Source organism: Pithys albifrons, chromosome 4, assembly GCF_047495875.1.
Source record: "Pithys albifrons albifrons isolate INPA30051 chromosome 4, PitAlb_v1, whole genome shotgun sequence".
In the NCBI taxonomy this organism is placed as follows: Eukaryota; Metazoa; Chordata; class Aves; order Passeriformes; family Thamnophilidae; genus Pithys; species Pithys albifrons.
The window spans coordinates 46,597,585-46,620,955 of NC_092461.1; the positions used below are offsets into that span (position 1 = coordinate 46,597,585).

General features: G+C 38.9%; 1 protein-coding gene across 2 annotated transcripts in view; it reads left to right on the forward strand.

The window, feature by feature from the left end:
• Positions 1-23,371, forward strand: part of RSPO2 (R-spondin 2) — a 101,635-nt gene that overhangs the window by 35,040 nt on the left and 43,224 nt on the right. For both annotated transcript variants that reach the window (XM_071553046.1, XM_071553047.1), the window contains exon 2: positions 19,520-19,708. In XM_071553046.1, the coding sequence (XP_071409147.1) occupies positions 19,520-19,708 (189 nt within the window). The remainder of the gene's footprint in view (positions 1-19,519; positions 19,709-23,371) is intronic.

Consider the following 23,371-nt stretch of genomic DNA (forward strand, 5'->3'; position numbering starts at 1 on the left):
GTTTTACCAGGGCCTCTAGTGGTAGGATGAGTAATGGTTTTAAATTAAAAGAGGGTAGATTCAGACTAGACTTTTTTTTTTTTTTTACAATGAATGTGATAAAACACTGAACAGGTTGCTCAGAGAGGTGGTGGATGCCCCATGCAAACAGGCTCCCCAGAGAAGTAGTCATATCACCATGCCTGCCAGAGTTCAAGTGTTTGGGCAAAACTCTCAGGCACATGGTGACTCTTGGGGGTGGTTCTGTAAACTCCATGATCCTTATGGGTTCCTTCCACCTCAGCATATTCTGTGATCCCTGGAAACATTTAAGGTCAGATTGAAAACAGCTCTGAGCAACCTGCTCTAGTTGAAGATGTCCCTGCTCATTGCAGGGGCTTGAAACTATATCATGTTTAAAGGTCCCTTCCAATTCAAATGGTTTTATGATTCTCTGAGATTGTTTAGGCATCCTTCTGTCTGTTTTAACAGATATGAATTAACTAATTTTTAAAAACTAAAGTGACTGTGTTTTACAATACTTGCAACAAAGCAGAGCTAAGCATAGCATAATGTTTTTGTGCAGGTATATGCCACACTTATGTTTTTCTCTCCATCTCTGGAGATGGAGGCAGCTGTTCAATGAGGACCATAGTGGAGAGTGAGGGAAATATGTGCTATTTTGTCACCTGGGATTCTTTTTCAGTTTCTAATTTTTACATTTAACCCACCCTGGAAAAGCTCACAAAATGTTAAAACACAAAGTGTTAAAAATTACTTTCCAGGTCACAGGTTATGTTTTAAACCAGACTCATGTTGTTATGGTTCCTGATAATATTTTTGGAATTAGAAACCTGTCAGTGTTTCCACTTGGAGAGGGAGCTATAACTGGCTATAAAAATATATTCCCAGCCAAGACATGCCATGTGAGGTCGTTGCTGAAAAGCAATTAAAGTCTGGCAGCTTTAAAATTAGAGGCACACCAACAAGATTGGGAAATCTGCTGCTTTCTGTCTGTGCTACATTTCTAGAAGTCAGAAAAATGTATGACAATAGGTGTATAGTGGCTGTTTAGGGTCTGCTTTTATGGGTTGCTGTGCAGAATCCAGTCTGGGTGGATGATTTTGTTTTGTCTTTAGTGTTAGGTTTTCTTTTCCTCTGGATGTCATTTCACAAATTATGCTCTTGATAGATATTTTAACACCTTCTATCCATTTCCTAAATATTTTGTACAATTGGTCCTTTTCCTTTGGTTCACCACAACTTTAAGTAGCTCCAGCACATTCTTCCAATTTACGACGTCTCCCTGACTCACCAGCTGGACTCCACACATAGCCTTGGTGCTTCAGGAAGGAAGACTTGGCATCAAGTGAGTCTGGGGTTAATGAAAGCCTGGAGTGGGAAGTTGTAAAAATCAGATGGTTATAGTAATTGTAAGGGGCTATACACCAAGTTTAACAGCTCCACAGGGAATGGTGATATATATGCGGAGTGTAGGAGAGAGAGAATGGGCATAGAAAGCTCACATTATTTTTATGTATATATATGTTTGTTTATATATATATATGTATATATACTTTCCCCCCTCCCCTCTCATTACTTTTTTGAAGGATATTTGATACCTTTTTGCCAGAATCTTGGTCTGACTTGACTGCACTGTATAGCCAAATAATCCCTACAGAAAGCTTGCAGAGAAGGGAAGCTGTTTCCAAGATCCAGTCTTCTTCTCTGGCTGCAATGAATATTTAATTTTGATAATCACACGTGATTATCTCTCCTGCATTTTCCATGGTGATTTTAAATCATCTACCTTATCTTTTATCTTGATCAGTTACTTATCTGTTTTGTGTTCAGGCAGAGCAAGATGAACTTTTTTTTTTTTGAAGGAAAACTGCCGCAAAGTTAACATCAATTTGTGTTTAGGGGTGCCTCAGATTAGGGTCAGAATCACATGAGCCAATGCTCCTGCTCAGGAGGTAAGTCTGCTGGTAAAGGGTTTACTGTAATCACAAACTTTTCATCACTGGCTATCTATGATGAGCAGTGTGGAGGCAGTTGTGCTAAGCCGGGAGTCGGCAGCTCCACATGGTGGCACTGGCAGTTGCTGTGTGTTCAGGGCCTGATGCTTCCATGCTTCTCCCTTCATGGGGATGATGCCAGGTGCTTGATCTTAGTAAGCTGGACCACTGAGTCCTGTTGCATGACCCTAAATGTAAGGACACCCTGATGTTACTTACTAGGCATAAGAGGACACTAAAATTAGGAGTTGCTTTGTGTTTAGGGTTATGCTGTATCTTAGAGTGTAATATTAGTTGCTAAAACTGAGTGTTTAGGTGACAGTTAACAGTACTGTTTTGAGGCATGGTGATCATATTTTAAAATAAAAAAAAAGAGATCTTGCAAATACTAAAAATCTTTAATAAGATGAAATCTCCTGTGAGACTGTCTTGCATACATTCTCTGTTATTCTAGCTTCATAGTGTTAGAATGTGGTTGTCCCAATGGCTTTGCAAATTTCACTATCAACCTAAATTTTGTTTTTCTTTACATTTTTAATTATGAAGGCCATGTTTTTAAGTGGTTGAATAGAGAGGATAATGAGTATAAAATCTAAGGGAAATACAAGCACCTTGTATGACATGATTTGTTTTGTGGCGCCAGTTCTGTCAGGGATTATATATGCATATGTGTGCATGTACATATGTATACACCCTTGCTCATAACTTGAGGAAACTATTCTGCAAGTCCTTCAGACACAAGTGTGGAGCACCACCATGTTGGTTTTGCAGTCATGTTTCGGAAAGGAGCTATACTTTGAAGAATTTTCTAACTGTCTCATTTATTCAATTTTTTAAAAATGTGCATGTTTTCTGTATGCTTCACAATGTCAGGAAAATAATAAAAGCAAACAAAAACCCCCAACACCATAGAGATTATGTAACTTGAGGTTAAGTAAAGTGTTCAAATGTAAATTTAAATATAAATGTGTTTGATGTTGGTTTTTTCAGAGGCAAAGAAAATGTCAGAAGTTCCTAAAACTGTGCCTCTGGTTGTGGAGATTATAATGTGGTTATGGCTCTCAGCTGAAGGTTTATGTGTTACCAATATGCATCTAAATATTTTCTTTTCTTCCGTGAAATAACTGTGAAGAAAACTGGTGTATGAAGGATATTTTGAATGCACTCTCCTTCCCAGGACATGAGCTTTCATTACTATATGCAATGAGATAAATTTGTTCTCAGTCATTTTGACTTCTTATTTTAGATGCCAGACCTATCTACACAAAGACCTTTTTTTTGTACACACAGTTTTGTGAATGAATAATGTTAATTTTTGAGGGGGAGGGTGGGTCATAATATGGGATTTTGGACAGATATATATGACAACACATTTAGTACGACTAAGTTTTTAGGCTGCTCTCGTTAAATGACAGTGTGGCTAGGATATTCTTTACTCACATGATGTTAATTTGGCTCTCCACAGGCTTTCCTAGTAATCCTGTTCTTAAAGAGTTTTTGCCCATCATTACAGAGAACTCATACCATTTGCTGTCAGTGAGAAGATAATTTTTCTTTCTTCCAGTTTATCATTTTGAGTAAAAGAAAAAATCTAGTATTGGGAGTTGTAATCATGAGATGACTTAGCAAGTTGAGCTAAAGACTATAGTTGCACCAAGGCTGTACTACACAGTCCTTCCTTTCTGGAAAACTATCAACAAACATTTATCATTCAGAAAAATGTACCAAAAGACTCAAAACTGGAGTGTTTCTGGCTGCCACTGACTTAGTTGAAATGATTGGAGCCTATTAATGTACAGCAATGTTGAAAATAAAAACCTGTTTGAATATCAAAATATCTATTTAGCTGCAGGGTTTTCAGTGCCTCATTTTAAAATTTTTATGCATTTTTCAGTAGCTGTTTTTTTCAGGGACTTATGCAGTATTTACTTCTGCTGGTCTCAAGAATGAAGGGGTTTGCGAGCTGATGGAAGAACTTTAGAGGAATAATTTCTTTTCCATTAAATACTCCAGAAATTTTTTTCTTTTTTTTTTTAATAGACTGATCTCTTCTTCTCTCTGTCTGACCCTCTCTGTTTCTCTAAAGTAAAATGTAAGCCCATGTAACTTCCCACTTTAGAGCCACTGATACTCTTTTTCTTCTGAGATAGAGAAGCTCTATTATCTCAATTGTAAGAATGAGGAGAATAAGAAAAGCTAAGCTTTTTGCTGAAGTCATAAAAACAGCTGTGCCTGAATTATTGCTTGAACTTAGGTGCATCTTATACTAAGCTGAGGACTTCCTTGACTAGTTATTTCCGCCTCTCAGAGGTACAGCCTTTGTAATAAAAGGAAATAAAAAATAAGGTGATTTATTTAGCATGTCATAATTTGTTTTACTAAGACCAGAAATGCTTGTTATTAAAATATATTGACAAGTATTAATACCTTTTACTCAGATGTATGCAGACTAAAGACTCAAACTGGCGCAAAGTGCTTAAATTCCCAGGTTACTAAACTATGTGTCACAGCCTACAGCAGTGACCAAGTAGTCATAAAACATTTGAGGTCCTTGGAAAAGTGAGAATTAACTACACAAAAAAATTCCAGACAGTCCAAGCTAGTAAAACATGCCACATGCTGCAAGTCTGTGCTGATTAGATGAAAGAAAATTCCTTTCTGGGTGTAATCTGATAACTAGCTTGAATCTAAGTATGTTGAGGACATATATAAATTAGACATGGGGTTTTATTTTGATTATTTCCCTCTCCTCATGGTCAGTCTCTGATCATTCTGAGGAAGAAAAACAATTTTATTTCATTCTTGGGAAGCTTTATGTGCTGATTGCTTGTTAAAGTTGGTAACCTTTTCAGGTTACTGGCTGGGACCCTGAAGTATGAGACTGTATGTGATTTATAACTAATGTGTCCCTGCTTTTTTCAAAAGGTATCTCTGGGGGAAGATGTTAATGGGTGTCTTGGCTTGCTTGTATTGGCCTCTGGTGGATATTGTCTTGTGCTTTCCTGAATTTAATCTCACTTGAGCTGAGCTGCATTGCTACCTAAAGGCCTTTTCCTCTGGTGAGCTTTTTTCTCTTAAGATGACTCACTTTGTGTGGGAAAAGATACTTCCAGCTGTGAAGATATCCTTTTAGTTTCCTTATATGCGACTACAGCATATTTCCAAAATGCTTTGTTTCCATTTCATTCATTGATACTTTGTAGATCACAGAATGTGCTGAGTTGGAAGGGACCCAAAAGGATCATTGAGTCCAACCCCTGGCCTCTGCACAGGACAATCCCCAAGAGTCACACCATGTGCCTGAGAGTATCATCCAAACACATTTTGAACTCTGTCAGGCTTGGTGCTGTGTTTACTTCCCTGGGGAACCTGTTCCAGTGTCCAACCACCCTCTGGCAGAAGGACCTTTTTCTAATATCCAACCTTAAACCTCCCCTGACATAACTTCAGGTCACTCCCTTGTGTCCTGTCACTGGTCACCACAGAGAAGAGATCAGTGTCTGCCCCTCCTCTTCCCCTCACAAGGAAGTTGTAACTGCAGTGAGGTCTCCCCTCAGTTTCCTCTTCTCCAGGTTGAACAGACCAAGTGACTTCAGCTGCTCTTCATATGGCTTCCCCATAAGGCCCTTCCCCATCTTCATTTGTCCTGCTTTGGATGCTCTTTAATAGCTTAATGTCTTTTTTATATTGTGATGTCTCCCTTCATATGTAGAGGAATATAGCTGGACATTCAGAAAACTTTCCATATCTCCCTATGTTAACTGTTCTCCTCCATCAGAAATGTATTGCATGTTGTGTAGCTCAAGCTGCCTTCTACTTCAGACAAGTGCAATCGGATATCTGAGATGCAGGTCATGGGACCACAGGGTAAGTCAGCCTGGAAGTGATCTCTGTGGCAGGAGATTGGACCTTCCTTAGCAATCTCCTACTCAAAGCAGGGTCAGGTGTGATGCCAGACAAAGTTAGTTGGGACTTTATCCAGTTGAGGCTTGAAATGGCTGTGCCTTCCTTTATGTTCAGGAGTATTGTGATGCCATTTGGAGTCCTGGACTTACTGAAACTGAGCAACTGTTGGAGTAACTACATCATTCCTCTACCTTTGAATTTCCTTCTTGGACAAGGAGAAAACAGTATTTTCTTCCTACCTAGTGCTTCAGTAGAGTTTAAGTGGATTCAGCCCAAGAAACTAGCCTGGAAGCTTTGTAAGTGCTATCAGTTTTCTAGTGCAAACATAATCATTAACAACTCTCTGTCACCTGTTGCAGCTGAGAAAATGCAGAGCTGTGCCTACACAGTACCCAAATCAGTTTCAATATGGACTTATCGTCTCTATCAGGTGATTACGAGTTCTCTACAATACTGTGAGAAGCAGTTTTACTTCTATGTACTTCAAGCTTTGTTCTCGACCTAATGCCTAACCTGAAACACAGGTTGCCTCCATCAGGCTTGAACATCTGGCAAATCTGCTTGTACAGATCCCTACTGAAGCTTTGCCCAGACCTTTGCTCAATGAAAAGATCTGCACAACACTTTTTCTGGAAAACTTCGGATACTGTCAATATAACCTTACGGGCATTTTAAAGTTTTCTACTCAGCTACTTATATCTAAGGACATTGATCTTACAGACCATTCACAGCTACCTAGATCTTGAATTTCTTCATTCTTAGAGGCTACCACTTTCTGTAACTTTCAGTTTAATCATGTTCTTAAAAAAAGGAAAAATCAAACTGCTCCATTTACCTGCTGTTCAATATTTCAGCTGTTAGGTATTTATGAAACACTAAGCAGTGTGTTCACTGCTTTATAATCTGGAGGAATAAATTATGTTCTTCACTATTCAGATTTACAATCTCAATCAAACATGCCAGTTCCTGTTGATCAATACAATGTGATAGTATCGACAATTAAGCATGTGTTCATTAGTTTAGTGGTACCTAATATACCAATGAAAGTAACTGTGTAGTCTTTGCCTGTGTTTATTTCTGCTGGAATTTCTGTATGGGTTGTCTAGTTTCAGAGTACAGATATATGACTTTTAAAATACATTTAATTTCATCTTCCAGGAATTGAAAAGAAAGACTTGAACTCCTTCTCTACCTTTTTTCTGTTCCTCAGTCTTTTCTACCTTTTTAGGAACTGCTCAGTAAAAGTATGAAAAGGTAAAGTGAAATATCATGCATCATACATAAAGTTTTCTTGTATGTCATTGTACTTTGTGTCTTAAGCAGTGTTCTGGATCTTCACCTCTTTAGCTCCAATGCTACCAATAATGTTTTGTCTTCAGTGGTTTGGGTGAATCTGGATTTGGAACTGTGTTTTTGTTGGAGTGGCTTTATGTTGGATCCCTGCAGTTTTAAGTGCTTGGAAAAGTTATAACTTACAAAGTAAAACCACCATCAAAAGGAAAAAATTAAATCACTGTTTATTCACCTGCATGCTAAAGATGAATCTTATTCACAGCAGCTAGCTGAAATATTCTAGATATTAAAAGACTTGGGAACAGTGATTTTTTTAAAATGCCTGGGACTTTGTTCCAATAGGATTTGCATCCCAGATGTTGATTTGCAGTAGCAATAGGCTGGATGAAATTTTTACTGTTCAATGTGCTGTCAGATAGTGTCACACAGAACATGTACATGGGGAAAATGCATTTCTGTGCAATCTGTGTAATTACAGAGTAGGCTGTGACAGCCTGTGCATTTGTGAATGATGATAGCATTGCAATATGAAATGAAAAAATTTGAGACTGGTGTCCAAGTTACTTTTAACCACCTGGGAGGTAGAAATACACTGCCTTTTGGTCTCCACTGGCCAGGTCTCCCCACCAGCATGGTGTTATGAGGAAAGTAAAGGAGTGGTTATTTTTATAAATTTTGGTTTCCCCTTACAACTTTCACACCAATACCATATTTAAAGAGTTGATCCAAGGTATAGTAAATCTCTGGAAGAAGTACTACAATTATTTTTCTGTATTGGAAGTGGAACTACCAGCCTCTGAGCGTCTGCTCATGCTTCCCAATGATATTTATTTTCAATGGAAAACAAATGAAATTCCTGCTTGAAATAAGCTGGGGGATATGGTGATTTTTATGTATTGTCTTTCCTGCTTATCTCTTCTCACATAAAAAGTCTAGAAAGAGCTCTTTTGCCTCATATATAGGTAAGATATAGCGGATATAAGTGAAAAAGAGATAAAATCTTAGCTGAGGAACTTGATTTTCAAAAGCCTGTTTGAGAGGACATAGTGATTGTTTTTGAAAACTGACGATTCCTGCTGTTGGTGGTATAAGGTGGGCTCTGTGCAGGCACAGAACTCTCTGCTGAGCAGCAAGGCTTTCCAGTAGACGCAGTCCTTTGTGCCTTACTGTCCGCAGTGAGAGCCTGGTGAGCTACTGTATGGTGGCCTGGTGGAAGGGAGCTGTAGCCACCTCTTCATTGAAATCAGCCTGCTATGCCACTAAGGCAGCAGAGCCCCACCACTGCATGAAGGGCATTCTGGAGAGAGCTGAGCATTGGGGTAGATCCTGGGGGAAGGGCAGACTGGAGGTCTGGCCTCTGCCCCATCAGTTGATTTGTGCAGTTTTCATCAGATGCAGTGAAATCTGTAGTGTTGCCAAAGGTAGTGATTGTGGTGCTTTGCCTCCATGTCTGAATTGCTGGGGTCTGTAGAACAACAATATCTTCTTTTTAAGGAGTGGCTTTGGGGTATCTGTGTGTTTTAATTTATAGACTTGTAAAAAGCTGGAAGTGTAATTAATGTAAAATCTAAATAAACCAATTTGGAAGACAAGTTATCCTTCAAAATTACTATGTTAAAAATCCTCTTTAGTTTTATAATTGGAGTTTCTTGAAGTTGCTGTACATGAAGTTTCTGACATTTAACCAAATTGTCTGAGGCTTATAAAGTATCCTAAAACCCAGTGGAAGTTTATTCAAAGCTTATATCATGAATATTTTTACAAACTGAAGATGACAGATAAGATAAAGACCTCTCAGATTTGGAGTAGACAAAACTTCCCAGAGCTGTGTAAACAGTACAGCAATGGGCAAGTATTGTCCATGTTTTGGTACTGTTAGACTATAGGGTTTCTACAAAAGCATCACTCTATCAAATCATAAGGAGATGAAACAGAGGCCTTGAAGGGACTTTTCAGTGTGATGACAACTGAAGCAACCAGTTTACAAATCAACAACTTGAATGGATTAAAGGAAATAGCTGGTTAATTTTTTGGAATAATGCAATTTCTTACTGTATCTAAAATGGCTTGGCCTATACATTAAAACTCAGGATTGGGATGGGCAATGTACACATGACTGAACATCATGCAAAACTTTCAAATACCAAATGTGAGTACTTGAAGGGGAATGAAGAGGGGGAACTAGGCTGCAAGATAAGTGACTTGTGAGTGGTATTTGTATACTGTTGGCTGGTAAGAGGGGTTTTTTGGTGGTTTGGTTTTCTGTTTTTATTTGGTTGGGTTTTGTTTGCTTGTTTGGGTTTTTTTTAAATTTTTTTTTTCTCCTGAATGGGCTTTTTAGCTGGCCTATTTGCATGAAGACAGCGAAAGCGTGATTTTTTATTTTATTTTATTTTACCTTTTTTGTTCTGGGCGCACTTTATGGCTGTGATGATTGAACATTTTATTGCTAGTGTTTCAAGGGTGTGTTGGGTTACTCTGTCAGTTACAGCAGGAAGACCTAGAATAAAACTGGTGAATGTGTGAACAGAAAATAGAAATAAAAGCTAATATTTTTACAGGAAGTGGGACACTTTCCTCTCTGTCTATTTCTTTACTTGTTTTTTAGGAAGGCAGGTGATGGAGTTGTGTTTGTGACCTGCAGCAGATGTTCCATATTTTTTTTTCCATCCTGTGAATTGAATGAACTTCCCATGGCTAAAATGTAAATTTTTGACAGCTCTGGATTTCTGGACTGGAAGGGCGAGTTCCATCACTGGGGAACACTGGGGAAATGCAAGAGGTCTGAGTGAACAAGCTGCCCCTTTTTCAGGGGAAGAGGAAAGTTTCACACAAGGAACTAAACAGAGAGGAACTGTGGAGGAGAATTCACATCACAACTAGAAGGAGGAAGCAACATTCAGTAGAATTGCAAAATATCATGTTGGTGATTTCTTGAGACTTGCCAGGGTGCTGAAGGAGAATGATATCAAACTGATCCTCATAGTGACTATCCCTACCATGGTGGTGGGGAAAACAATACAGAGAATTCTGAAAGTATTCAGCTGGATAGCTGTGAAGCAACAATAAAATGTTTTGATTTGAAAGTGGAATAAAAGGCCACTGTGATTTGAATATAGATGGACTGAAGACAAGTCTTTTAAAGCCTACAGTAGAGTAGTTTAAGCAGAAAATTATGATTGAAAATACAATGAAGACCTCCAAAGGAAGGGAAGAAATGGTTCCATAATAAGCAGGAAAAATTGCTCACTTACAAGCATAAGTTTGGTGAGATTTATACCAAACTTGTTGAAGAGAAATGCCACCCTACAGTTAATCTGTCTACAGAGGAAGAGTGGAGAACGTGGGTTTTCTTATTTGTAGACAGCTTCAGAGAAAATGATCCTGAGTGATGAAGGCTCAGTGTCCTGAGAAAGAACACTGAGTGATCTCGCTGTAACTGGCTGCTTCCTACCCAGAGCAATGTGGTATTTGGGAAATGGTATCTGTGGTCAAAAAATTTCCATAACACATGAGTGTTTAAGGAGAGCAATATCTAGGAAAAGTAGAGAAGTTACATCATATCTGTATTTGGCACTTGTACAATTGCTTTTCCAGTGCTGAGCCCTTTTCTTTTGGTAGCCCTAAGCCTGTTGATAAAATGGTAAGGCATTGATCAAAGGACTGGATACTTTGCCTTGTGGTGAGACATTCTGGAATCTTGCTGTGTTTATCTTACCCATGAGAAGACTAGGACTTGACCTGATCAGAGGGTCTGCATTGGGAAAAAAAACATTTAAAAACTGTTAACAAACTGGCAGGCAAAGATATAAAAAGGCCCAGTGGTTACTATTTGAAGTTCAAAATTCCACTGCAGATTTTCAACAGTGTGAGTGATTAGCCCCTATGATATCTTAGCAAAGGTTGTGGTGGTTTCCTTACCGCTGACAATTTAAAAATTAAGATTGAATGGTTTCTTAAATGATATGTTTCAGTAAAGCACAAGTTCTGTGGCTTCTTTGTACAGGGCATTGGCCTAATTGTTCTTAAAAATCCCCTTTGACCTTGAATCTTTTAATTCTCTTAAAGATATTGCTAGAAAGAAACTAGTCTTTTTTGTTTTGTTTTATCATTGAAGTTTTCTGTCTAAAACTCCCTTTGCTTTTACAAAGTTCTAGTGAAAAGTAGGTATTTTGCTTGGCCAGCTTCTGTTCATAGCCCATCAGATGTTTTTTAACTATAGTGAACTTGCAGTGTTCCAGTCTTAGTACATTGGCATACTATGTAATATTGGTGTATCTATAAGGCTGTAATCCTTGTTCCATTATTTGGTACTCTGAAGACATATGCCAAGCATAAGTATATTTTAGTGCCTTTTATTGAGATAGATATGGGGTATCTTCATAGCATTAATTGAATTCAGGATTATGAAATCTACTCTTTCTGCAATAAGTGCAGCTTGTAATGATCTTTTGGTTGCTTCCCTCCTCTGAATACCATCAGAACATCTCATGTTTAGAGTGATAAGTGTCTTGATCTGTGCTAAAATCCAATTACCAGTATTTATGTGGCTGCAATCCCAATTGGAGCAGGAGTGCTGTTAAGCTGAATGTTGCATCAGCAAGCCCAGTTTCTGACTTCAGAGAGCTCAAAAAACCAAAGTCTGACAATGACCAGACAGCCAGCAATGTTAGAGACATGAGCATGTTAGCCTGGCTCTCTAAAGAAATATTGTTCAAGGAATGAGTTTTTCTAGTGTTTGTTTCTCTGCCAGGCTCTCATCTTTCTCCAGGTGATTTTGGATTAATTTGTCCATTTCAGCCTGTTTTTTACAGAAGCACAAAAATACCAGGTTCTTCTGGTGGGCTGAAGCACGAGGTTCAAAAGAGCTTTGTGACACCCAACAAGTGGGTATACAAAAAAGACACAAATTAGAAGCAGTTGTGCTATGGGCTGCAGAACAGTAAGATCACAGAAAATCAAATGCTCTAAGTTCTCTTGCCTACAGAACAACTTATATTCTTGTAGGGAACAGGCTAAACTCATTTTGCACTGTTGATTCTCTTGTAATTTCAAATAGTCATAACAATTCACTTAAAACTGCTTCAGCAATGTGGATTAAATACATTTGATCTAGACAAGAGTTAAAGTAATTAGCTGACATTTGATTTTACTTGATATGGATCCAAACCATGAAACTTTGAACACCCTTGGGTTCAGAAGTGTTTCATTCAGTGTTTGGGTACTAGTCTGTGTTCTCAAGTAACCTTTTCAAACTTGGCAAATTTAATACCAGATTTAAAATAAAACCACTACATAGGGAATGAATTCTGTAAATGCTTTTTCTAGATGTTCTAGACAATAGTTGTAGAAGCAGAAGGAATAGAAAATGTGTTATATGTATTAAAGTGTGTGTTTGTGTTTTTGTGCAGTGTTCACACTTGTATACTTACTTATGTGGCTGTACAAAACATTACTTCTGCTGCAAGGTCCTTACAGTCTTAATAGACAACCAGGGCAATCATGTACTTTGAGAGCCAGAGGATGGTGCTAACTTAGAGCATGTGTGCATTTTCAGTTTTATAATGTGATGACAGCAGCGCCCTGACACTGGTTAACATTTGTGGGCCTTGTGGAAGGAGCAAGTCTCCGCGAGGGATTTGGCTGGAGAAAACCTGCCTGCCTGGCACACAGAGCTGAGGAGGGTGTTTCAGGCAGGGCTGAAAAAAGGATGAGTAACACGAGGTTTTACATTGCAAGTGATGCAGTAGGTAACTTGTAATGTGATAGACCATGTTTTGTAAGCTTGTGGTTTTTTTTTTTGCAGTCTAATGTAGAAGGAAAATGAAGTTATAAAGAAATTTAAAGGAAGTGTATAGATGTTTCTGTTGAATGCAGAGGCGGTCACTTCCTCCTTCAAAGAGCAATTATATGCGAACTGAAAAAAGCTGTATGTGATAAGAACACATTCCATTTACTATGTTAAGGAACCAACAGGGGAAGGGAAGACTTTGAGGCAGGGAGGATTTTGTAGGATTTAATAACCACCTATGTATATAGGTACAAAAGAGAGACAATTAAGTGGATATCTTCAAGATGGCATGCTTATGGGACACCAAACCAGTGCTATGGTATTTGATTTGTTAAAGTATATGTTTATTGTCCAAGTAATTTATTAGTAGAGCTTATAGTGATTTCCTTGCTTTGGGGCAAAAGGAAGTAATAGAAAGATTTCAAAGTCACAGCTTCCCATGAAGCTCTTAAAAGAATATGATCAACAACAATGTGGAAGAACTCTGATTCAGTCATACACACCTTACAATAACTTAGGCATATGTTATACACAGATTTTTTTCTGTTTATTGCCTAAGAGCACAGTTTTCAGATTCTTTCATGAGGTTTACTCTCTGTATTACAGCATACAAATTGTATTATCTTCCCCTTACCACTGTATAATTCTGCAGTGATTTTAAAAAAAAAAAATTCTTAATGTGTTGAAAACAGAAAAGAAAAATATCTGATGCATTTGGGGGTTTTTATTATAACTTAGTAATTGAGAGACTAACAGGAAAATTCATTGCTATGTGACCATTAATTATGTCACAATTTTAAACTCTGCTACCCAAATTCAATGTATGAGTTAATAATCATTCATTTAAGTAAAAATAAATGTGTCATATATATAATACCTCTTATCTATGGATTTCAGAGCAGTTTACAAGTTTTAAATCTCACAGTGTTCCTATAAGAGGGAAAAAAATGCAGACATAGAAATGAAAAAAAAAATCTTAAGGCTGCTCACGAGATAAAGAAGGAGGGGTCCAGATGCTATGGTTGGGGAAACCTTTTTGTAAGTTACAATTATGTGATCAATTTATACAATTTACAGAATTACTATATTACTAAAATCCTTCATATATTTTGAGTTGACCTTAGGCTATGAAAGATGTGCCATCCCTCTCCTGAATAAAAAACAGCACAGGATAATGGAAGATCATTTTATGCTGTTAGCTCATTTTCTTGTGAGATCTATGGCTGAAGCCCAGAGAAGTCAACATAATTAAAGTTGCCAGCAGAGCAAAGAGTTATCAGCAATGACATCTTACCAGAAACAGAAAAAAAAGGTGCTTGAGGAGAGTAACATGTGGGCAGTCATAAAGGAAAGTTGGACAGTAGAGTTAAACTGAGACAGGTTTTGGAGCCAAGAAGTCAGAATTTTCATGGAGTTCAGTGAGAGAAGGTGAACAAGATACCTACAAGAGTACCTGACATGTATTTGCTCCAGTGCCTAACCCCTGCTCCCCAAGCCACGGTACTGAAAATCATAGAATTGTTCAGGTTGGAAAAGACCTTTAAGATCACTGAGGACAGCTGTTAACCTAACACTGCCAAGTCTACCACTATACCATGTCCCTAATCCCCACATCTACACATCTTTTGAATAACTCCGGGGATGGTGACTCAACTACTTTTCTAGGGAGCCTGTTCCAATGATTGACAACCCTTTCAATGAAAAAAAAAATCCTAATATCCAATCCAAGCTTTCTCTGGCACAACTTGAGGCATTTTCTCTCATCCTGTTTCTTGTTACTAGGTAGAAGAGACTGAAGTCCACCTTACTAGAACCTCCTTTCAGGTAGTTGTAAGGAGTCATAAGGTCACCCCGAGCCTCCTTTTCTCAAGGTTAAACAACCCCAGCTCTTTCAGCCGCTCGCATGGATTCCTTGTGCAACAGGCATCGAAGTGGTCACAGAGTCATAGACTATTCTGAGTTGGAAGGGACCCATACGGATCACTGAGTCCAACTCTTAAGTCAATGGCCCGCATAGGGGATTGAATCCACGACCTTGGCATTATTACAATCAAGTTTTAATTGACTGAGCTAATCTCAACTCCTCATGGGACTTGTGTTCCAGACCCACCACCAGCTTTGTGAGCCTTCTCTGGACACACTCTAGCACCTCAATGTCTTTCTTGTAGTGAAGGGCCCAAAACAGAACACAGAATTCAAGGTGCAACCTCACCAGTGATGAGTACAGGGGAATGATCGCTGTCCTAGTCCTGCTGACCACACAAGTTTTGATACAGGCCAGGATGCTTTTGGCCTTCTTGCCCACCTGGACACACTGTTGGTTCATGTTCAGCTGTCTGTCAACCAGCGTTCCCAGGTCCTTTTCCACTGGCAGCTTTCCAGCCACTCTGTAGCATTGCATGGGATTGTTGTAGCCCACGTGTGGGTCCTGGCACTTTACCTTATTGAACTTCATATGGTTGGTCTCAGCCCGTGGATCCAGCCTGTCCAGATCCCTTTGCAGAACCTTCCTACTCTCCAGCAGATCAATGCTCTAACCCAATTTGCCATTTGCAAACTTATGGTCATTGATAGATTATTGATAAAGATGTTAAACAGGATTGACCCCAGTACTGAGCCCTGGGAAACACCACTAGTGACCAGCTGCCAACTCCATTCGCCACCACTCTCTGGGTTTAATCATCCAGCCAGATTTTTTATCAAATGAAGAATAAGTCATGAGCTTGAAGCCCATTTCTCCAGGAGAATGCTGTGGGAAAATGTCTAAAGCTTTACTAAAATCCAGGTAGACAACTTCCATAGTAATACATATACATGGATCAATTTGTCCAAGAAGAAGATGAGGTCAGATAAGAAGGACCTGACTTTCAGAGCATGCTGGCTGGTCCTGATCCCATGGTTTTCCTGTGTCCTGCATGATGGCGCTTAATGACCTCTTCCCCAGTGCTGAGGTCAGGCTGACAGGCCTGTAGTTCCCTGATTCCTCTTTTTGAACCTTCTTGTCCAGGGGTGTCACATTGGCCAACCTCCAGCCAGCTGGGACTTCTCCAGATGACAAGTAAATGATTGAAAGTGGCTTGGCAAGCTCTTCCACCAGCTCCCCCAGTCCCCTGATGTGGATTCCATCTGGCCTCATAAACTTACATGGGCCTAAATCGTGTAGCAGGTCACTGACCATTTCCCCTTGGACTATAGAGGCTTTTTTGTGCTCCCTGTCCTTGTCTTCCAGCTAAGGGAGCTGGGCATCAGAATACAACTGGTCTTACTCTTACAGACTGAGGCAAAGAAGATATTAAGGACCTCAGCGTTTTCATTATCCTTTGTCACTGTTTCCCCCCACATCCAATGAAGCATGGAGATTCTCCTTAGCACTTATTTTGTTGCTAATGATTATAGAAATATTTTTTTATTGTCATTTATGGCAATAGCCAGATTAAGTTCTTGCCTCACACTCCAGGAATCTCCTAGGCTTTTTCCTTTCTGCTGTGCTTTATTTTGAGCAGACCCCCATTAAGTTGAAATCCCCTACAAAAACAAGGGTGAGCAATTGTGAGACTTCCCTAATCCACTTGCAGAATATTTTGTTTGCCTTTTTATTCTGGTTGGGTGATCTGTAGCAGACTCCCTCCATGATACCTTCCTTGTTGGCCTTCCCTCTGATTCTTGACCACAAACAGTCAACCCTATCCTCTCCATCATCAAGCTCTAGACAACCAAAACACCCCATAACATACAAGCCTATCCCACTGTCTCTCCTTCCTGGCCTATCCCTTTTGAGGAGTTTATAGCTATTCACTGCAACATTCCAGTTGTATGACTCATTGCACAATATCTCCATGATATCAACTGTGTCATACTTTTCCTGCTGTATAGAGACTTTTTGCTCCTCGTGTTACTCACGCTGCATGCATTGGTGCACTTCAGCTGCTCTATTGATCCCAGCACCTGTTTTGTGGGGGAGAAGCCCTAATTCCTACATGGTTATTCTCGGGTGCTTCCGTGGTTTCTAACACAGGAATTACCTTTACATCTTTGCTACTAAATGGATTTCCATCCCCTACCTCCCCTGAGATGAGAGACTGAAGGATCTTGCTAGTACCTTGTCCCTCAGTCTTATCTCTAGTGAGCCTTCTTTTATTCATTTCTCCCTTGAAATGTAGTTTAAAGCTCTTTCAGTGAGCCCTGCTAACTCCTTTGCGAAGATATTTTTAAGCATTTGAGACAGTTTTACCCTGTCTGTTGGAAGCAGGCCTGTTGTTTTGTTACTGTAGCTATACCCATATGTATAGCCTTTATCTATATCCATATCCATATATATATATATGGTAGTCTTTAGAGACTGAAGTTGTAGCAAGGGTTGGACTTGATGATCTCAGAGGTCTTTTCTAACCAAATCGATTCTATTATTTAGCTATATTTATGCTGTTCAGCAATTGGCCCTGCACTAAGTCAGCAACATATACATGAGATCCTGATTTCAGCTGTTTCAGACTCCAACAGCCACTCTGAGTGGTATTTGCCTTGTTTCTGTTAATTTTTTTGTTATGATTCAGCCTTCTCTGAGGAACCTTGAATAAGCCATAGGTACAGATCTACTGAAAATCAAATCGAAGGAGGCTAAAAGGCAATGCAGAAGTCTACAGGATTGCCCACCATGTTTTAAGCAAAAGTTTCTTTGGAGTATATGATCGCATATTATTTGATGTGGTTACATATAGGTAATCCCTGCTGACAGTGAGATGAACAATGCATCAGGCCTAGCTCATCACCTGTTTCTTTCTCTTCTTGACTGTCTTTGAAGACGTGGATTGTGAATGAGAATAGCTACAGGTCGAACTGAAGGAAACGTTATATCTCAGGTCTTATGGGCACCAGGAGATGGAACTGGTTTAGGAGTATAAGGCAGTTGGTCTGGTAGGGTGTCTCATTACAAAAGGGTTAACAGACTGCTGAAGAATCATACATACACCAAAAAGGATAAGGACGCTATTCCCATCAAGAGGATCTTGTCAGGTGAGGCGGGTGCCAGAGGACTCCAATACTCAGAAAGTGTCCCACTGACTGAGCTGTTTCACACCAGATTGCTTGGCTTCATCCTGCCTGCCACCACTAGTGTTATTTTCTACAAGATCAGACTTGAATGCTGTCATGCTGAACTTAGTGAGTTGTGTGTGGGGGATGGAAGCAGAGAGGGAATGTGAATGTGGTGTGCAGATGTGTGAAGGTGAGAGTAAAGCTTATCAGCTACTGCTTCCAGAGGGTGGTGGGCTTCCCCCTCCCCCCCCTCCCAATCCGCCCCGGCTCTGCTGGTGGAGTCATCAATTGAAAAACCTCAGTTATCCAGCCATACAAGGTAAAAGTACCAGATCACTACATTACAGTGTGAATATAAGAATTAAACATAGTCTTTGCCCTTTCGGCCAGCTGCTCTCTGGGTGGCCTCTATTAAGAAACTCTTGAGACCCCAATGACATTTTTCTTTGTTGCATAATATTTTTCTTTTGTTTCCAATAAACAAGGATTAAACTGACAAATTTCTGTACATTCCTGTAGGGAATTTAATATTTAAAACAGACCTGTTAAGTTATGCTGGTTTCAAGAATGTGTTGAGCTATCCTCCCTCTGCTAACCTGCTGTATTTATCCAGCCTCTGAAAAGGAGTTTACAGCCCATGGGGACAGAGAAGCATTCTGCAATTCTGCAGAAAGGCAGGATAATAAAAGCTCATGAGGGCAAAAAGTGATGCAGATATCAGACAAGGAACTTAGAACAAAAAAAAAAAAAGAAAATACCAAAATCAGAGCATAGACTTGAATGCACAGCAGCTGGTGACCTAAAATGGTAACCTGCACTAAATGCCCTCCTTTGGTAATGTCTCTATGTATGGGTTTCAGTCCACTTTGGGTAGAAACTTGCAGAAAAGGGCTCTTAGAAGTTAAAACTGCTACTCTTTTTTTTAAAAAATGTCTTGATATTCTTACTAGATCAAGAAGAGTCTGCAAGAAGACAGCCGTTGTAGGATCTGAGAGCTGGGGGACAGCACATGTTGTTGGTGCTGTGCCTGTTCTGCAGAGACTTTTCTACTCTCACTATTGCTCACTTCCCAAGTTGGAAATTGTGCTAATGGTGTTGCTTCATTTCCATGGGTATATCATTCCAGGTACATATATCAGGGTGATGAAGTCTTGTATTTTGTTGCTATTGTGTGCTTATGTTCCCAGCTTCCAACTGGAATCCAGCATTGCATTTTCCTTAACTTTTTACTGGTGAACTTTATAAAGCTTGATCTCTGCTTGTCTGTACCTGTATTTTGCATGTGTGTAAATTCAACAGACAATTAAAAATATAGAGATTGTATTTTTTTTATTCAGTGCCAGTGCAGATATTTGAAAGTGAGTACACTTTCAGAACCTCTCCTTCAGTATTTCTTGTGCTAATACAGAAGATAAGTAACACTTTAGAGGGAAGAGGACCTCTAGCCAAAATAATTTTCAAATTATCTTTAAGTGTAATTTATCTTCTTATTTTGCAGCTAGCTATGGCCCAAATCCAATTTGCAAAGGTTGTTTATCTTGTTCAAAGGATAATGGGTGCATCAGATGCCAACACAAGTTATTCTTCTCCCTACGAAGAGAAGGAATGAGACAATATGGTGAATGCTTGCATTCCTGTCCATCGGGGTACTATGGACTTCGAACACCAGATATGAACATATGTTCAAGTGAGTTATTTTTTTGAACCCTTACATTTGCTTTTGTAGGAAGGCCATAATTCATGCTCAGTTTTTAAGATGATATGTTGTAGAACAGAGTGATATTTTCACAGATGTTTCCAGATCATCATAAAATTTCTTTGCTGAAGAATGTCACAACTCATTCCAAGATATTTAACTTTCAGTAGATTAAATAGTTTATGCATCGATCTAATATTTATTGTTGTTGCTATTTCCATTATTATTATTTTAGTGAGAAGGGAAATTTAGGAAAGAATGATGATTTAAGGAGATACTCCTAGTTTTAACAAACAGGAATTAAGAATGATGTTAATGGTGCCACAAGTAGTACTAGTCACTACATACACTAATATATGGGTGGGTTACTTGTTATAGTTTTTGTTCCCATACAAATTTCAGGTGACCAGACACTTCACACCAGACATGCTTTAATATGTAAGTGTTGCTAATTTAATAAAACAGATGTACTATTAAAAACAAACAAACTTTTAGTGAAGCATTTTGTTTGGAACTTTACAACCTGCTAATGTGCAACAAGATTCCCTGTTTGCACATTTGTGCCTAGAAGCACAACTGTTAAAAATCAATGAGTGTTCTGGTATCTCACGTTATTTCACCTCTGTCTGGCAGTTGTGTTGATTCATACTGATTTTTCCAAATGCTCATATGTCGAGTATTATCCATATGGGTTATTAATCATTGCTGTTACCTCTAATTTGTGTTTAGGGGAGAATGTTTTTGTCCTGGTCTAAGCAGAATCAGGTCACCAAATCTAAGAACCTGAAGTGAGAAACAACTTTTCTTTGTTTTCTTCAATAATCAAGTGTCTGTTAAACGTACAGCGCTGTCCCACTCAGTGTTGTGCCATGTCACAGGGACACACCACATTGTAAGAAGTGTGTGCTGGCTTTCAGATCACACATAATCTCGAGGCCCACAGCAGGTCACTCAGTGGCAGTCTGGACCAGATGAGGAGAACTTATGACCATGCTTGGATCTGTCCCAAGCCATCCCACCTCTTCCTCCTCATTTACTTTGTGGGCTCCATGCAGATAGTATTCATCCCAGCTGCTGTGTAGTATTGCTTAGTGCTTCCTAATCTGTACCAAGGTTTTTATGAAAAAGTTAAAGGAGAGCAGTATATGGTTTATGTATCCATTCTGTAATGTAATGTAGAACCTTGGCCTTAATTTTCATAACTCATTTGTGAATTCAACAACTGCTTTAGTTGAAACCTTTCAAAACTGGGCTGCAAAAACTTTCCCATGTGAAATGTTTTTGGATATATTTATAAATTTGGGAAATAGATTAATTTATCTGTAGTAGCCTGTACTGTGCTTGTGAGTTAGGAAAAGTAGCCTGTGCTAGCAGTATTCTTTCTTAAAAAGAAAACAAAAAGTTAATTGCAGAAGGTGGAGGGTGAATTCAATATAGAATTTTTTCATTCTTACCACTGACAGAAAATGACATTTTCCTCTGAATTACAGGAGTGATTTTGAAAAGCATAAATGCAGGTTGTGTCCAACTCATACTGGCATGTGTTGAGCACTTGATATTTATCTCACCCTCATGCCTTTGACAGTCTCCTTCTGTGAGAATAATGATGCAGTTGCATTTACCAATCAGTCCTGGTTCCCCCATAATGATTTTTGTATTCCATAATTTTATTTTAGCATAACTGCCAACTGGTGTATTAATAAATCACATCTTTATTTTTTTTATTGATTTGGCAATCCTGCATGGTACATAGGAAGCGGAAGCATTGTGAACGCACAGACATTTTGAGGATTGAAGTTGAGTTGAAATAAATGTCCTTAAAAATAGAACAGGTTTCTTGCTTCTTGATGTTACATACCCTGAGGTATGCTTGGTGCAGACTCCGTTGCTCAGACAGTACTATCTCAGCTAAAAATAAAAAAAAATTTGGCTATGTTAAAATCCTCCTGGGAGTTATAGGGCTTGAATTACATAAGTTGAATTGATTTCTGCCCTTTTAGTGTCTTTATAGGCACAAAAGCTGTTTTAACATTTTATTACTGGAACACTTGCCCATTTTTTTTAGAGAAGCTATAGAACATATTTTTATGGAAAATGTTGACATGATTTTAAAAGCCAAACATTGTTAGTTCCAAATGTAACACAATAAATACCACAGCCAAGTGCAACAGCTCTAAAGTGATAGAAATTTTGAATTTCAAGACAAAGTTTCTTTTCTACACGTAAGCAGTATCTGTGACATGAATTTGCTAAGTGACTCTAGACTGTTTTTCTAGTAACAGTGAATCATGACATTTGAGACTTCTTTTCTCTAGAAATCAAAGTAGAGTCTCCTATTGGACATGATTTTCTTGAACACTGCAGTATGAGAATAGAGTACTTTTGGACATGAAACTGGAAAGTGTTGAGTCTCTTCTGTAGAAGATTTCTACTTTGTTAATTTTCCAAGAAATTTTTAATAATTAATGACTTTGAACTGAACTGCTCCAATAAGAGAGAATCTCATGAGAAAAAAACCCAACTTGAATTAACGAGTAAGATGAAATATCACCTCAGTAGTTTGACTGAGTAATGGATCAAACTTATCTCGAACCTTTCAGCTTAGTCTGTGGCTATAGTAACTGTTATAGTTTTAGGGGGAGGAACCACTCAGAGTATAGAAATTATAGCTCCCTTCAGCTTTAGTTCGCCTTCTTTCTCCTAGGAGGACCTGACATGGCTAAAATGATAATTTCCTCTTCCATTCACCTGCAGTAAAAGCAAGATAAAAAGAAGCTTTTAAACAAAGTGAACATTAAGTTAATGTAATTAATTCAATGCATTAAGAAAAATAATGAATTTTTTAATGTTGTTATAAAATAACAAGACATCATAAATGTCATTGTTGAACTATACGTATGGAGGACCATGTGACTTTTTGAGACTGTTATAGTCAGTGTAATTGTAGCAGTCAAGGGGTTAAATTATCACAAAAATCTGGAGAGGCTTAGCACAGAAGGTGGTGATAGCCAATGACAGATTAGTGCGGAGTGCCAATGGGCAGTGCGATCTCAGCTAAAATAGTAAAAATTTAGATGGCAGCATGAAGTTAGATCTGTAGCACCAATGCTCTTGTTGTGAGCAACTGAGGGAGGGGAGCAGGGGTTGGAAGGAGTGAATGTCATGGTCATGGGAGCAGACTGGGCTTAGGTGAAGTTACAGAAGACACAGAGAGATCTGAGGCAAGAAGAGTAGGATGCCGTGAGCCAGAGCTCAGTGTGAAAGACTAGAGTTATCAGGTGCTTTGTACCAAGCAGCAGTTGACACTCCCTGGGATAACCAACCTCCTTAGGCCCAGAAGCTTCTCTGGAAAGATGCCTCAACAGAAAGAATGAGTTTGACCTTCCAAAGGAAAATGTTTTAGTCAACCATCAAGTACTACTTTGACTGCTTAAACACAAGGAGATGCCTCAAGCAAGGAGCCAATTCTAGTGCAAAGGCTGCCAAATCCTTCAATTTAGGAATGCCACGTTTTCCTTCTCTACGCAAAATATGATCATTTTCTGTTAGTACTGCAGGGATTGAGTACAGTTCAGGGCAGCTGTCTTTCTCAGCTGGTGGTTGCTGGTTTCCACTCATGCAGGTCCCCTCACTTCACTTTCCCATAATGTAATT